This window comes from Pagrus pagrus (genome assembly GCF_965226575.1).
Source record: "Pagrus pagrus genome assembly, chromosome: 14".
NCBI lineage: Eukaryota > Metazoa > Chordata > Actinopteri > Spariformes > Sparidae > Pagrus > Pagrus pagrus.
In genome coordinates this window covers 4,813,253-4,830,883 of record NC_140198.1, presented here as the reverse complement: position 1 = coordinate 4,830,883, position 17,631 = coordinate 4,813,253, and the positions used below count along the sequence as shown (strand labels likewise).

The 17,631-nt window shown below is 42.0% G+C and overlaps 1 protein-coding gene across 2 annotated transcripts in view; it reads left to right on the top strand.

Annotated features, from left to right (window-relative positions):
• Window positions 1-17,631, top strand: part of jade2 (jade family PHD finger 2) — a 190,997-nt gene that overhangs the window by 86,451 nt on the left and 86,915 nt on the right. For both annotated transcript variants that reach the window (XM_084374194.1, XM_084374193.1), the window contains exons 5-7: window positions 10,050-10,192; window positions 14,436-14,647; window positions 15,874-16,041. In XM_084374194.1, the coding sequence (XP_084230320.1) occupies window positions 10,050-10,192; window positions 14,436-14,647; window positions 15,874-16,041 (523 nt within the window). The remainder of the gene's footprint in view (window positions 1-10,049; window positions 10,193-14,435; window positions 14,648-15,873; window positions 16,042-17,631) is intronic.

Below are 17,631 nucleotides of genomic sequence, written 5' to 3'. Positions count from 1 at the left end.
ACCTTGTAATTTAAGAAGCCGCAGTATGGGTTGGATTTTGTTGAGTCAGGCGTTGAATACAGACAAACAGGAGCTCTGCAAATCAAATCGATGTCATTATTTTGTGTTTTTTAGTTTAACATTCACGTTTACTTAATGTAGCCTGACTGAACATAGATCAAGACAGTGGGTAAAACAGTTTTTCTAACGGAAAAATATCATAAAAGTTGAAGATATTTTATATATTAACGATTAACCAATAATAGATTGTTAAGGCAGCCAACTACCAATTACAGAAATTGCTTAAGTTGTAGCCGCAGCACCCTACCTGTCCAGCACTGAACAAGTCAACACAGCACTGAATAACTAGTGAACATACAGTAGTGGAGCTATAGAGAGTTGGTGGAGACCAAACTCGGAGCTCAAAGGAGAGTTTATACTGAACTTAAAGTCATTAGGTTGCAATAATGTGTAAACAGGCAACGAGTTAGTTCGCCCTGTCAGCTCATTAGTCGATAATACGTCGGTGTTGTGCTGTGTTTTGCTTCTGCAGTCCCCAAGTCGCCAAAAAAAGATTTATTTGAAGTATAATGCGTTCAGTTTGACTCAACCAGTGCAGAGAGGAAGAGAGAGCACAACACATACGTCAGCTGTCAGATTAGCGTATAATGAGGTTTAAGTATGTCTTTGCAATTGCAGACAATAATACAGACAGTGTTTTCTTCTTTATTTTTTGTCACGTTGCCCAGTCGTATGAAAAAATTATCCACAGGCAGATAAGAAAGTATGCAGAAAGATGTAACACACACACACTCACACACAGACACACACACCCTCCAGCCCGACACATGGTTTCCCCTGGACCCAAGGGTGGGTAACCCTGTGTCCTGCTGGATATTTGCCCGATGCTCCAGTCTGCATGCAGATATGGGAGTAATGTTTTAGAGAAGGGGGGTATTTGTATGGGTCGCCCAAGGATAAGGGGCTCTTGGCACAGGACACACACACACACACACACACACACACACACACACACAGACAGTCTGGTGTGAAAACTAGGGGGAAGAAAAAGAGGGATTACAGGGAAGAAAAGGGACTAGCCGGTTTTCTCAGCCGTACTGTGACAGTGAGGTATTTCAAGAATGAGAGATTATTTCAGACACACACACACACACAGACACACACACACACACACTCACAATGCGAACACACAGGGAAGTGATTGTTTGCATCTGACAAGAATGGTATGTCTGAACAAGTGGTTTAATCTCGCATTCAGAGTAACACCCTTATCGTCAAGTTTTTCGGAGCGTACCAACGGGAGAGTTTTGTCTTCAGGCTTTTACAGAGTGAAGAGACGTTTTCTTCTGACACATCTGCTGTCTGTGACGTCGTTACCGCACAGATAACGTACAGACTGCGGCTTTGTTAGCAGCTTTTACATTCAGTCGACATGTTGTCAAAGGATATTGTGTTAGAAGAAGAGGGGAGCTTGTTGTCTTGACTTCAAATGAACTGAACTACTTTTGGATTTAAAATTGAATTACTGCATCTTTCTATCGTCTAGCTTACATCTCAATTACTACATAATTTATCAGCTGTATAGTCTTTCAACGTTTTCCTCTCTTCCTTTGCTTTTCTCTCCATCCCTTCTTAGCTCTCTTCTTCTTCTCTGGTTTCTCTGTTAACTTGTATGTAATTCCTTCTTTCCGCTTGTTGTCCGTTCTTTCTTTTGACTGATTCATTGATTTTTCCTGTATTGAAATTGTGATTTCAAAGAGTGCAGCTTTAACAGAGACATACTCTGCTCATGTTCAGGTTCAGCAGCACTGTCTCTGCCTGAAACGCTCTGATTTAGCTCCTGTCTCTTTAAGGCCCCCCTCCCGAATACCCTAGTCTGCTCTGATTGGCCAGCTCACACATGCCTGAGCCAGCACTGCTCACCTTGTCTCTGGTCAGCTCTGGTGTGTTTCCAGCTTCCAGTGAGCTTCACTTCTACCTTGAATATAGGCATGCATTATGCAAATGTGCGACATGGTGACGTAGTGTGATGTCACAAAGTCACAGTATTAAAGATGGGACCACTGATGAGGCATTTCAGGAGCAGTGTTTTCCGTGGGAACTTTCGCCTTTTACTTGCACAATAACCTTTATAAAACACAGACGGACAGGAAAGAACAAAAAAAAGCATGATAGGTTTTCTTTAACTTTCGTATTTCCAGGTCCGGCTCGCTCATAAGAACTTTAAAGAAAACTTCAACTCGTTGCAGACTCTCTTGGGTAACACACGTCCAACTGATGATCTTCAGCCTGGCGTATCTGACCTTTAGCAGTGAGGTTTTTCTTCTCAGACATCCCCACCTGATGGTTACTGATTCAGCTGTTTGCCTCCACTTCAGATGAAGTTAACGTTCTGCTGGCTTCGCTGTGTTATTTGGCATTTTCCCCTCAAAGCTTCACAAGACTTATACTAAACATTGAACCGGTCGCTATTAATTTTTAGCTCATATTCATAAAGAAGCTGTCTTTGCACATCTTGAAGAAGTTTTCATTGTTTATATAACCAGCTGAAATGGCGCCATTTAATACAGTTGTAGCCAGTTATGAGGATTTCTCTAAGATGGTTTAAAAACTCTCTTTCTCAGGTAGCAAAGCAGTTGCTGAAGGATGTTTGGCAGATGTGAACAGTAGTTGGAATTTCTCAGTTAAAGGTTAAAGCTCATAATATTAATGATGTCTTTCTTTCATCGAATCATCTCTAAATTCCTTCCATCCTCTATTTTCTTCTCTCCTCTCCCTTTAATCCCCATTTTTCCGAGCTCATTTGTCTTTCTTCCTCATCTGTTTCTTACTTTCTGCCGGTTCGTGACCCTCTGCCTCCCCTTTTTTTCCGTTTAGCCCTCATATACGTTTCCAGCCTCGTTTAGAAGGACTTCCTGCTCTTCGTGAGTGATCTGTCAGGAGTTGATGTCTGTTTAAACTAGACATGTCCTGTGTGGGCAGGGAGTCAGACCGAGAGCTGAGCTCAGCCGCTGTCGCTCTGCCCACACTGGAAATGTCTTATGTAAACACCATCCACTTCATCGCTCCTTGAGAGGAGATTATTATTGACGTTTTATGAAAAGGAGGAAAGTGAGATTTACACAGTGGTGAGAAACATATGGGAGCGAGGACAAGGAGTGAAGGCTAGGTTGACTCTCAGCCTTTTAATATCAACTTCTATAACTGTCATTTGTCATGTCGCAGCCTTTCATTCACAATTTATTTTATCTAGCTTACTTAATGCGGTCTGATATAAGAGTACTGCGATAACCCTTACCTTCACGATCAAAGGTGTAATGTTCAGTTTTAACAGTTTAAGGTCATTACGGAGGCCGTAGATTGTGGTGCTGAATTATATTTTAGTTATTATATTTGAGTTAGAGTCGAGCTGAAATGAAAAATAAAAGCCTTTTCAACCACGTTAGATCACATCCACAGTCATATTGTGAACCTATTTAACAATATATGCCAAGAACATTGCAAAAAAAGTGTCACGTACCTTTATATAAGCATAACCCAACTGATTTCAACCAATAATATCCATGCATTGATCAATCTTTAACTTTAAGAGTTGCTGGAACGACACAGAGGTAAGATTTTATGTCAGAAAGTCACTGCTGGTGCAGAGTATTTCATAAATGAATGTGCAAAAATACAAATTCATAATTTTACTCACTGATTTTGGATGAAACAAAAGGTTGAGACAACATCTTCTAGTTTTCTAATGCCCCTCAGCTGCTCTGTCTGAACCCTGACTTTATTTGTGGCCACAGTAACAGCTAGCGGCGGCTAACTGTACCGAGCTCCGAGTGAACGCGGTCGGTGTCGGGTCCAAACGTTAACTCTGCGACCAATTTGACGACAGCGAATCCAGTATCGAGGTTGTTTGCAGAGTTCAGCTGCTGTTAGCGAGTTACCGCTTGCTCTTTTAGTCATGCAGCAAACATTGGCGGGTCTATTAGCTGACTAACATTAGGCCCTGGATTGCTAGGAGCCGAACCCAGCAGGAAAAGTGCCTTGGATCTGTATTCCCTGTCATCAAATTGGACGCTGTCAGTCTTGGATGCTGCGTTAGGTCCCGCTCAGGGTGAGGCTGGCCAGCCCCCATCATCACTTATCCGGTCAGACAGACCGATAAGATATATTAGTGTATTTATTTACATATTTTTTTAGTTTATAAATAATAATTGTTCAGCTGAGTGATTTCTCTTGAATTCAGTCCAAATTGAAAAAAAAATAACAATGACTAGAAGCTGCAGTGCTGAATTATAGTGATTATCAAGCTGAGGAGAGGACATTTGATTATAAAACAGGAATTTGTGTCCAAACGAAGCCTGTTGTTTCTGTTTACGTTGGAAGTAAAAGAAACATTTGTCTGCTCAGGTAAAACTAAAATAGCCATATCATATCTCAAAGTGATAATATTACCTCTAGGACTGTATCTGGCACTATATCTCATTTATTTTAGTACTATATCTACTATTTGAAGATCATTTTTGAGATACATCACTCTCACTGTGGAGCTGACACCACTGACCTGCTCGAGTCTGCCTGAGGATTTATTTAAAGTCAAACGCAGAAAATTTATTCGCATCAGTTATTTGACCCAGGTCTCTCTCTCGCTCTCTCTATCTCCTTGTTTCTCTTTCACTCACTCACTCAAACATATAAATCACCTGTCCTCCCTTGCCAATGCTCATATAACAACCTATTCAGCAGTGTTACGCCACAAGATATACTTTACAGTTCCCACTCCGCTGCTCCCCAGACGCACATCCTGTGTCGTAAACCAAAAAACACTTCTCCTCAGGGTCTCGGAGCTGCAAGAAGGCATGGAGGGGCACGTTGGTTTGCATTGTTTTTAAGAATCAGAGCCCCACGGTGCGTAGTTCCTCCTGATAAATATTTCATGGGACGCACCATTAAGATCAAAGCAAAACTCGGCTGTCGTATTATTGTGATTCCAAGGAGGGAACATCTAAATATTCCCCCTCTGCTGCTCTCCTCATTAGGAGCTCAAATGTAAACAGAAGTTATTTAGAAAGCGTCTTCAAGATTGTTATTATCATCTAGAAATATTCTCTACATACCTTGATGATTGGTTCAAATGGGGGTGGTGGTGGTGTGTGTGTGGGGCTTACATATTTGATGTACAATAATCAAGTCGGTGATTAAAATGCTGTATTAGCTGTATACCCTCTTCTGAACCTTGTGAGGTTGTCAGAAGTATCGTGTTTTTTTAAAATACTTGATCAATACTATGTGTTTACAATGATACTATCAAAAAGAAATTCAGCTTTTACAAAAAACTGATTTACACTCAGATGTTCAACCAAAGGCTGCACAGATGTTAACATTACTACAAATGTGTCCGTCTATATTGGTTGGCTGATATATTTGGTTGGCCTCTCACAGAGTATATGGCATCATCAGCATATATGTTGGCCGATATTACAGATATGAAAACTTGTTTTTTCAACATTGAATTGCAGATGAAAAGCTGCTTGGAATAAATTATAATTCTAAATTCAGTAAGTCCGGTAAGTTTCGGAGCACTGATTCATTTTGGATAATTAGATTTATTCTTTATCTGTAAAATATCCTGCCTCCGTTACATATCTTTGTCACAAGTAACTGATGACAGCATTGGCCCTCAAGATTAAGTATCTGTCAGGCTCTAATACTAATATTGTTAAAAAGTTTATAATTCTGGTATCGGTACAATCTTGTAGTAGAAGTAACTTATTCTCCATGGCAAAAAATGACTAGTTGTGATAACTGTAATGTAATTTTTTAGTTTTTAGTTCCAATATTTCTCAGGTCAGATATAGAAAATCTTAAATAAAACATTAAACATGGTCAAAACTTCAGCGTCAACAATGAAAACAAGTCCAGGACTTTGTTTTTTATCACTGACAAAGTCTTATAATACACCACAATACTGTTGGTAAACCAAACTCTTACTGAGAAACACATCTCAATCCATATCCATCCATACTTTTATAGCTCTTTAGAAGCATATACATTTCTCAACATTGGTCTTCACCCCATAAAAAGACAGAAAATCTATTTACAGTCTCACAAAGAGCTGTAATTGTCTTCAGTATTGACTGATGACTCTGCACTTTATCTCTGTCTTTGTAGTCATGATAAAGCCTGGACGGACAGGAGACCTTTTGCACATGGTTTTGTTTACCTACATTATGTAAGATCTGTGTGTGTGTGTGTGTGTGTGTGTGTGTATGTGTGTGGGATACATGATACTTGCCAGTGGAAGAACACATTGTGCTCTGACCCCTATTGACTCACACCCTGTTAGATGGGATGGCTTGACGTTATTATGAGGCGATGTTTTCCTTTCATGTCTCACTTCATGTTTTGGCTCCTGTACCTCCGACATCCGAACCAGGGAGCTCTCCTTAAATGTCACCTCGCCAGTGATAGAGAGATGATAAATTGGACAGGCGGGTTGGAAATACGCAGTACATTTACCTAACATGAGTTTATGTCGCTTTTTAAATCTCTTTCAATTTTTGGTGCATGTATCCTCAACTCTGAATGTCTTCTTTTCATGTTTTTTGTTCTTGTCCTCATTTCTTTTCTCCTTTTTCTTCTTCACTTCTTTGATTTCGTCCCAATGTTGCGGAAGCAAACACTGCCAGTCACAGCTAGAGGCCAAACAAACGGCAATAGAGTCATAAAACTAAATGTAATAAAGCCAGTATTAGAATAAACAAAGCCAAGAATATCATGAACCCCAACAGAAGTCTGCTGATAACATCTCAGTGTGTTACACTACTGGCTGGTTATCACATTAATGACCTGGCAGTCAGTTTTTGCATGGATATAGTGCTGTCTGTGGATCCAAAGCCTTATTTTATTTTTCTTGCAGTCCTAAATGCTAATCAGAGAAGCAAATGTGTATTAATCTGCAGTGCTTTCACCTTATTTCTTTTTAAAAAGCGAGAATTACCAGCTCACTGTTGGCTTTGGTCTGTTCATGTGGTTTGTTGACAGTAACACGAACTACAGAACAACACCGGCCCTAGCCTTTGATAATGCAATAACACCGCCCACCAATGTAATAAGACACTGAAGTTGCTTTTAACGTTACATAACAGAAACAACCGGCCCAGTGTCTCCAGTATGAAACCTATTCTTCCTGTGAATGTGTGTGTGTCTCTTGTGTGTCTTTGTCTCTCTCCTTTCTCCCCCCTGCCAGTTCGCTGGCCTGGCCTGTTTGTCCGGTATCAGATATCAGCCTGATACCGGGCCAGAACAGGGGTTCAATTTTCTGCCATTTTGTCCTCACAGTGAGATAGTAGATTTCTGGATTCAATAAAGATTACACATTCTTCTCTATTGATTGTGCACTGATGGTCTAAAATGGTAATTTACAGACAGATATGGATCAGATCTACACTTTTTATTACATTAATGGATGCAGCATCAGCAGTGGAAAACACTGGGATGTTGATAAAGGCCTAATCCCAATACACCCCTTACCCCTGACAGATCGCCCAACACCTCCATGTTGTTGGCACAGAGGGGTATGGGGACATGTTCGAGCTACATGGCCCTCCAGACGGCGATCTTTCAAAGACTGTCGTTTCAATTTATTATTGTTCTTTTATTTATAGCAAGCATGAAACAATCGCTTGTTGTTTGATGATGTCTAGGTAGCTAACTAGCTAGCTACAGACCAGTGAGCACGTAGCCTGCCAAGAACCAAAAGAAGAAGAGGAGGAAGAGTTTGACCAATCATAGCGCCAGATTCGTTTCCCCTTCATTCACCCACCTAAAACACTAATACTTGAATGCAGGGATTGAACCGATTGCACGCACAGATACAGGAGCTGATGTAGGGCGGTACTCAAAAACTTTACATATTTTATAGTGTACTAGAACGACTCCCACACTGATTTAGCTCTTATTTCGATGCGACAGTGAAATCGCACCAGTACAAACTCAATACGCGACTATATTTTATTTCTTCTTACCTGTTTCTATCTATTATCATGGAAAGTATTTATTTGTTGTTTCTGTAATTTTCCATTTCATGTTGTAACCAGCAACTCATGTGAAATATCCCTCCATCGAAAGATTACCGAATTAAATAGTGGCAGCTGTTGTCATGATGACGGCAGTCGTGGCGATGATAACGGGGAGGATAACGATAATGACGAGGATGATGATGATCACAGCGCTGCTCGATGTGAGGGCGACGGCAGTGACGGAGGATGATGATAATAAATGAGCGGCGTGATAATGAGGTGTTAAAGACGAGGGTGGGGGGGGAAGACAGCGAGCCAAAGGTTGTTTTGTTTTGTTGTTGTGATCACTGAAGCACTTCACCTTTTCACACAAAGGTCACGACTTCAGCAGGCGAGCGTGTGAAGCGTTGGGCGTTTGTGTGTTTCTATGCAAAACACAGAGCTGTTGTGGAGGAATCGTGTGTGTGTGATCTGTGCAGTGTGTCAGCGTTCCTCTTCTCACTCGGGTGGTGTCTCCCTGCCTGATGGCTTGTGTGTGTTTACTGCACATCTGCCTTATTTTTGTGCATGTTTTTTTATGTGTCTATCAGCCCTCAGAGTGTCCAGATGTTTTATGCGAGCCGGCGTGTGCGTGCGCACGAATGTGTGCATGAGCGTGTTCGAGTCTTTATTGGTTCCCAGTGGGTCGAGCAGAGTTCCTGACCCCATTTCCTGCTGTTGTTGACAGAGAGACATTCAGGCCCGAGGCTCCAGAGAACCAGACACTGCCTGGAGGAGCTTCCTGTCACTGCTGCGTACAACCACTTGATTTGTCATTGTTTTGATTGCTCTCTGTGCGTGTGTGGCTTTTTTGGCATTCGTCAAACTCTGATTCTGTCTTTCTGGACCACGAGGTCAGGACTCGACTGTAAGGGAGAGTCCCAGACATGAGACGGGCTGCCCAGTCACCGCTGTTGTCATGAGGAGTGCAGGACTTTGTTGTTAGTCACAGAGACTTCATGGACACTGTTGGAAAATGACCGCAAAGTTGTTTACGTGCAGATTTAGTGTCGGACTGTGCAATATATGAACTTTATAACATTAGTTAGTTTTCCAAAAAATCCTTTTACAGCTGACAGATGCTGCTAGTTGCCTAACATTGAATGTGACAACAGTATTTTATGAGTGTTTGTTGTTGTGATTTAGTTTCTTTAGAGTTTAAAATATTTTGTCCCGCTCTTTAGATGAATGAAAAATGATGAAATAATGAAAAATAGTCAATTTTCTTTTTTAATTAATTGAGATGAACAATTATTAGGATGGGAGTACCTTAATTTAGACCCTGTTGTACTGTATTTTTGCATAATTGATACATTTATACATCTGAATATGTTTATTTCAGTAAAAGTAGTCTGAGGTGTCAAAGGTCCGACAAGGTGAGAGAAACTTGTTAATCACACCTGAATATGGATCTTAGGATCTTAGGTGACTTAACCTTTTGTTGTTTGGACTGAACTGTATGAACCTACAGTGAGAAACACAAGAGCGTTGAGTCAATCTTCGTTTAATAAATACAGTTTTATCGGTTATGCAGAAAACAAAATGTCTCCGGTCCAGATGGTGTTTCAGTATCCATTAGAGGACGGAATATAAAAATAAAATGCATTTACAGCTGAAATAAAACTGTTCGAATCCAACGTCTTCACTTTTATGTGTGATGCAGCTGCAAATGTTGTAAATGAGGCGTTTAGCAATAACATACTTGAGGTCGCGTCGTACTGGGACAAGTGTTAACATTGTGCTGATACAGCAACCGCAGCGCTGCATGTTGTCTGTTATTACTTAATACATTTGTCAATCAGGAGCTGGATATTACCCATTAACACGTTCAATAATGGGTTTTATTTGTTTTCAGTCATTTGTAGTACAAGCTGTGGCTCCATGTTTGGATCCAAACATGAAGCGAGTTTCTTGAGATGTTTCTCGATGTTTTTTTCACTCGTGTTTCCAGACCACATGACAAACTCTCTCTGAATGTCTCTGCGCTTGTTCCAGGTTGCTGCCGCAGCTGACAGGTGGTCTGTCCGACGACAGCCAGGAGACCCAGCCTCCTCCCACCCAGCGCTACAGCTGCTACGACCTGGATGACCTGGACGTCGCCTGGCTGGAGCTGGTCAACTACGAGTTCAGACAGATGGGTGAGTGCTCGCTGACACCGATTGTTTGTTTATGTAAGAAACATTTTTTTTTGTATTTGTGACAGCAATCAATGAATCAGAGTCTCTGACGATACAAACATTCCCGATGCTAACATGCTAGCTTGACAGCGGTGAGTTTCTACAAAAGGTTGTGTTCATTTCTTACTTTCATGTCCAGTGTTTTCTTACATGTGAGTGAGACTTGAGGTAGTTGGACATGGTTAGCGATGACACACACACACACACACATACACACACAGCCCCTGAGTCGCTGTAGCAACAGACGGTCGTTCAGCAGCTAATCCAGTTAGCACACGCACACACAACAGTGAGAGCGGGAAGCATTTTTGGACTGAGGCGTGCTATTTTACTTTGATTATATGATTTTGACATTTAACATTATTGTTCTTTAATGTAACTTGTAGTGAACTAGCTGCTCCCAGCTGGCCAACAAGTGTCCGCGTGGTTGAGAAGTATGCGTTTATGTGTCTGAGAGATTTTTTCACAGATTCATTTTCTAGCTGTTGACTTATTGTTTAATTACTTAGTTGTTTCAGTAACATATTAACAGACACATGGATTTTTGCAGATTGACAGAATTAGTCGCCTCGTCAAAGGTTCTCAGAGAGATTCGACAGGCAGATGGTGGTTTGGAGCTAAATCGAACTTCGTATTATTTCACAAACGTTATCTTTAGACGTTTTCCTGTTCTTTTTATGTCTGAATTTCCGTTTAGACCCCCTGTTCACCCTGCAGGTCACGTTTATAAAAAGTCTCAAAGGTCTCCCTTTATAAGCGCCTACCCTCCACATCCCCTCTGTTCCTCTTCTGTTACATTTGCTGTCCGTCTTCCTCTCCTCTGCTTTGCTCCATCCTCCATTTTGCCATGGTGACAACTGCTGACCCCGAGCATCTCTCCCATCTCCACCATTTTATTTGATATCTGATCGCCGCCTTTCAGATAAAGCATAGTAATTGTGTTTATAAATCCCCGCTGGGGTTTCAGACCTTATTTCTGGAACGCAATGTCCCTTAATCAAACACACACACACACACACACACACACACACACACACACACACACACACACACACACACACACACAGGCTCTTCCAGGACCGCAAGCGGGTTGTTTCTCATAACCTTCGATGCTAGACCAAACAAACAGGTTGATTGGTTCTGCTGGCTGAGATCTCATGGCTCTTGACTCATCGTGGGATGATTCAGCATTTCCTATCTCAGTCCTAATACTAACTGTATACATGTGTAAAAGTGTGTGTACTCGGAGACAGAGTGTTGATACTGGGCATGCAGTAATTTAGTTTTTTTTGAAACACTTTCCTCAGTTGGGTCCAGAGATGGGCTTAATTAGATTTTTAGATTATATGACGAAGAAGAAACTTTTTCCAGCACAAAACACTGGAAAACGAACTGGGCCCTATTTAAATGATCAGTGGAGCAGGTGCATTCAGGGCCTGTCTGACTTCCTTTTGCTTGGTAAACGACATAATCCTGGAGTAGAAAGGGTTGTTTTAAGACTGTGTTTTGGGAGTAACATAAATCAAACCAATCAGAGTGTCATCTGCAGTCCCCTGCAAAAGCCAAGTGCACCAGTAGCAGGTTTTGGTCGGTCAATGGCACAGTATCAAGATAGCCATCGATGTGCCTGATCAGCCCTTATTTTAAAACGCCCGTTGGCGCACAGGTGGCCACAAGTACATTTGCTATTTACACAACGTGGTCGCTGGGGGTGGAAATTGTAACTTACTTACTTACAGTTGGAAACTTCCAGAAGCTCTAAATGTCCATGGGTCAAACATATTATTTCCTCCATTTTCCCGTGATAACGAGTTAGACTGTTTTTGTTTTCTTGTGATCACGAGTAGTTTATGTCAGTATCACGGGATAACAAATGGTGTTTTCACGACATAAGTAATTCAGGATCACAAAGAAGCGATGACATCAGACGGATCGAACACTGACGCAGGCAGATGAGCTTTTTTTCTGCATTTGTTTTGGGCTTTTCTGCTTTTCTCTAAACATGTTTTTGAGTGAATAAAAATCTGAAAGAAGCAATTTCAGCTTGCGTCAGGCCTTGATTGAAGAAAGTGATGCGACAATCGATACGCCTTCTGACATCGCTGCACATGTTGCAGTGATTCCTGCAGTGATTGGGGTCTTACAGTTTATAGCCTCGGCGTCTCATTATCTCGGGAAAACAACAGTTGTTATCGTGTGTCGATGACACAATTAACTCGTGATCTAAGGAAAACACAGTCCGTTATACCAAAATCTCGACAAAATGATCTTGTTATCTCTGGAAAACAACATTTGTTGTCCTGTGATAATGATATAGATAACTCGAGCTCAAGAAAACAAATATAATTTAACTCATTATAATTGGAAAACGGAGGAAGTAATACGTTTGACCCATGACCTTTTAGGGCTTCTGTAGAAAATAGCAATGACACCTTGACCACTGTCTCGCAGTAGTAAGAGAAAAAACACCTGGTATTACAGATCAGGCTTCAGAGCATTTTAATATTATTCTTGCTTATATATAGTTTTTATTTAGACTTAAGACTTTTGAATGGGAGCAGCTGTAACACAAGCAATTTCCCCTCGGGATCAATAAAGTATTTCTGATTCTGAGTTTGTGACGTAAATGTCGCAGCAGGTTTGTATCTAACTTCCTTTTTACTCCGCTGCCTCAGAAACAGCTTCCAAATCCACAACAACAGAACAACCACACAGTTTCCTCCTTTCAGTCCTTCATTACATAACGTATGATTCACACGTTGACCTGTTTTTCAAGTGTTGGCTGTTAAATCTCCAAAATAATGTGGAATTATAAAGATGTTTTTGGTGGAAACTTGTTTATGTGAAGCTGCAGCACGTTAACCCTGTTTGCAATGAGATGCTCAAGAATGGGTAAATAAAGTTTTTCTTTCATTTATTTTAGGATGGGAAGGGATTGAGTGACATAAATAATAGATGGAGGCACAGGATGCTCAGCTCCACTTAAAAAAAAACCCCCAAAAAAAACTCCCATCTGAGTCCTGAATCCTTCAAATAAATCAATAAATAATCCTCAGCTACAGACGCCCGGACAGCAGAAGTTTCTTTATTGCTGCTGGGAGCATTCAGGCGAGGCAGCGAAGAGACAATGTGACAGAACAATGTAAATACTGAATGTTAAAACGATCGCCTTCCTCTTCTGTCTTCTGTTATTATTACTTGACAGTATGATTGTGCTGCAGTGACCTTGTGGCACAACGCGAGTAACATAATCTAAAATGCTTTATTTCAGAAAATGTTGATTTCATGCCGAGCTGTTATAATAACCATTGTCATGTCGTTGCATGTAATGAGATAATAGTATGCCACATGTCAGCGTCCTAAAAAAACAGGCTGTTTGCTTTCCCTCTACCTCAGATACTTAATTTTTTCATGAGGAAGAAAGCCCTGCGATTGCCGGTTAAATCAGTTTTCATAAACTATTAACCAGCCTTGGAGCAAGGCACTACTTTGAGATGCAAATGGAGCAGGAACACTAATGCTAATGTCTACACTGGCATGGTGAACTGAGCTGTCGGCAAAGAGGGCTTACTGGCAAATTAAATCGTTCTCTGGCTTTGATAGTAAAATGTTCTCACAGTGACGGCGCACATGTAGCATTTCTCTGCTTTCTCTTGGGTTAACACGGAGTCAGCTGCAGCTCCACATACTCCCACATCCTGCAGCTAATTCTCAGCACATTTTAATCCAGAAAGTAAACAGACAGTGACCTGTGCGAGGTGCACTTGCAAAAAGGAAAGCTGTGTGCCTTTCCAATTAAAGTGTGAGACAGTGTTCTGGCCAAAAATAACTGGAATTCTGTAATTTGGCTCGTTTTTGAGATTCCTGCGCGCCGCTTCTTATTACTGTTGTCCTCGTCGATAACGTGAACTAAAAGAAAAACCTGCTGGAAGCGTTGACCCTGTTGCTGCACTCTCGGTTTTAATTGCTCCGTACACGCCGAATGTTTTCTCCAATATTCATCGTGACGACCGGCAGTCACGTCTCAACCTCTGCTCTCAACACTTTTTAATTTTATTCTACAACGGGGAAGAGCAACCGGCAAAGATGCAGCCTTTCCTGCCTGACCACAGTTGCAGATGACTATTCTCTGTCTTCTAGTGGAGCTTGAGAGGATAAAACTGAAACTAATCGTGGTTTTTACTTCTTGTCTTCCCGCCACCAGCGTTGCCAGAGCTGGACGAGCTGACGATGGAGTGCGTCCTGGTCGAGCTGGAGAGCGTGTGCGAGGAGAAGATGCGGCAAGCCATCGAGACGGAGGAAGGCCTGGGCATCGAGTACGACGAGGACGTGGTGTGCGACGTCTGTCGCTCGCCAGAGGGAGAGGACGGCAACGAGATGGTCTTCTGCGACAAGTGCAACGTCTGCGTCCATCAGGTCAGGATTTAAAAAGGGTTTATCTCTCCGTTCAAACGCGTGAGTGTGTTTCTGTATGCTTGTGTGTCTTTTTAAGAAATCCTTTTGGCTTTTCAGAATAAGAAAGTCACTCTGGGGGGAAAATGCTGAAAGCTTGAATGTAAAATACAAAATCAAGGTTGTTGAAAGGGAAGGTTTCTGCTGTTTTCCTCAGAGCGGCTCGAGGTGTGATACTCTGATATTTTCTTCCCTCTGAATTCATTTATCAACGGCGTGGAAAGTGCACAAACAGCAACAGTTTCACAAATGGTGACAACCTGAGGCTTCAGGGGCTCTGCTGTGTTTGTTACACACTGACACAGTGTTAATTGTTTCGTCGGCCCCGTTGGCACTAACACACCGTCAGTGTCATCAGACTGCCTCTACTTAACCTCCACTTAAGCTGCCTCCTCCTGCAGAGCCACCTCGTGTTCGGAGGTGTTTTTCTTTATGTGCAGCAGCCACATATGTTGAACATGTTGCTGGCATCAAATCCAGATTAATCTTATATTTACAATCATAAATCACGTTTGTGTGTTCAAACATTACTGTTTTCAGTTGAGTAGATACCAGAAAGGATTAGAATATTATCATATTCTGTTTTATTCATGTTCAACACATCATGTTTCTCTCCTTCTTTGGAAACAGGGTTGTATGTATAAGTTATTTATGAAGAATTGCTTGTTAAATTTATATTAATCTCTTCTGTATATGAAATAAAAGTTGAATTACTAAGAGAAAAGCAAAAATGGGATCATTCCAGCCCCTCGTGCATGTTGCGTACCTCTTTAATCCAACAATTACTGACTTTTAAAGGTCACTACAACTTAAGACACCAGACACAAGTACACAGGACAGTAAGATACTTTTTAAAGGTTTTTTAGTGTTTTATATAGATTCCTGTGCATACAAAAGGTCTTGAAAGTTAAAAGCTCAAAGTACGCAGAAGACACTGCTCCTGAAGTGCCTGAAACACTTAATTTATTCTCACCTGTGGCCTTTCGCTGCACGTCATCCCTCCTCACTCTCATCCCATTTTTCTGTCATATCTGTAAACTGAGGCCAAAAGAAGTGAAGAAAATGTGGAAAAATTACAGCTAGCAGCCAGTTAGCTTAGCATAAAGACTTGAAGCAGGGGGAAATGACATGTTATATCGTGTTTTCTGATGTGAATAGGTGTTTGGGTCTTCTCTTTCTCCCTGTCTCAGGCGTGTTACGGCATCCTGAAGGTACCACAGGGGAACTGGCTGTGTCGGACCTGCGCTCTGGGCGTCCAGCCCAAATGTCTGCTCTGCCCCAAGAGAGGGGGGGCCCTCAAGCCCACCCGCAGTGGAACCAAGTGGGTCCACGTCAGCTGTGCCTTATGGATCCCTGAGGTGAGACCCAAGGAGAGACACGGCCGGTGTGGTGTAGATGAATGCTCCAGTTTCCGTTTTTTTGTCCTCAGTCGGCCTCTGTGTGTTCCTCTGCTTAAAGCACTTTTGTTTTTTTACATTTCTTGTAATCGGTCTTGGACTTGATTCTTCCAGAGACAGGCCTGTAGACACATCAGTGGCTTCAAACTGTCATCATTGAGTGGGAACACTCGGGTGTCTCCGTTTATGATCCCAGTCACACGCCGCACATTCAGGAATCTAGCCATCTTGTGGCTGCACTTAATGCCACTTCGAATGGAGAAATTGGCATCCCTGGTTCCTCTTTTACCTGTGACTTGAATAGTGGTGCAAAGTGGCTCCAGAGTCGTTGTTGCTTGAGTGCATGCAGCTGCAGTCATTGTCAAAATGAGTGTGAAAATCCATCTATCCTGCGTTAGCTCAGTCGAGTGAGCAGCTTTATAAACATGAAGAGGCGAAGGATGTTTGGCGCGCTGCTGTTTGTGTGCGGTGCTGGAAGTATGTAAACAAGGTGCTGTTGGACGAGGTGTCTGCACCGTGAAAGATGGGAACAGAAAACCACCTTTAAGACCGTGTTGTCTGCGTGTGATGAAGACCCGCACACAGCTTATTTTGACTTCTACACTTGTGTTTTGACTGAGCCGCATTTCGGCTTTTCCCTCGTCCTCACCCGGAGCGAAACAGAGTCGATCCGCGCTCTCTTTCAGGTACAGTGGTTTTTCTTTCCCACCGCTTGTGTCGACAGGAACACGCTGTAACCCACCGTTCACGCTTCAGAGTAGAAGAAAATCCCCTCCACGGAGCAGGGACAGCGCAGATCACTGGAATGGATGATGTGACATCGTACTGTCATCCACAAAAATAGCGTTTTCACAAGGCAGTTACTGAATGTGGCAAACATCACAAACATGACTGCTGCACTCAGAGTTGGACAGTGAAGTTGACAGCCCCTCCTCAGTTCTTGGTTGATTAGCAGATGTTAGCCTCACATGCTAGTAATTGTCAAACACACATCTTCTCTAGTTCATGCATCCAAGCAAGTTCGTACCCTCTGAAGTGTGTCCAAATGTCTGCTTTTTACTACTGGCTGCTGATCTCTGCTTTCTCCTCGCCATATCTCCTGACAGAAATAATGTCAGCCCAACGTTTGCCCACATTTCAATGCAAGAGAGCGACGGTGCATCGAAACATCAGAACTTATTTGTCCAGCCGAGGCCGGAAAATTAACAATCAGCACAGGCTGCAAACTCCCGATTATGCTCCGTCTCTGCATCGATGCAGAATCTCCCAGGTCTTCATCGTAACGCATCTTATCATCAACACACCAAGAACTTGAAAGTAACTCTAGTTGATTGTGTTAACTCATACATCTGGCGTGTGAGTGTACTTGAAAAAATCCCAAAGCAGGAGTGTTGACTGGAAGCGTGGCCCAGATTTTTGTAGAAATATTCGCACCTGTGTGTTTTTTTCCCGCTCCTTGTTAACAGTAAATGCTTAAAATACTGAATGTAGCTTCTTCAGGCAAAACCTCACTCTTTTTAGCGATAATGTAAATTGATTCCCCGGGAAACC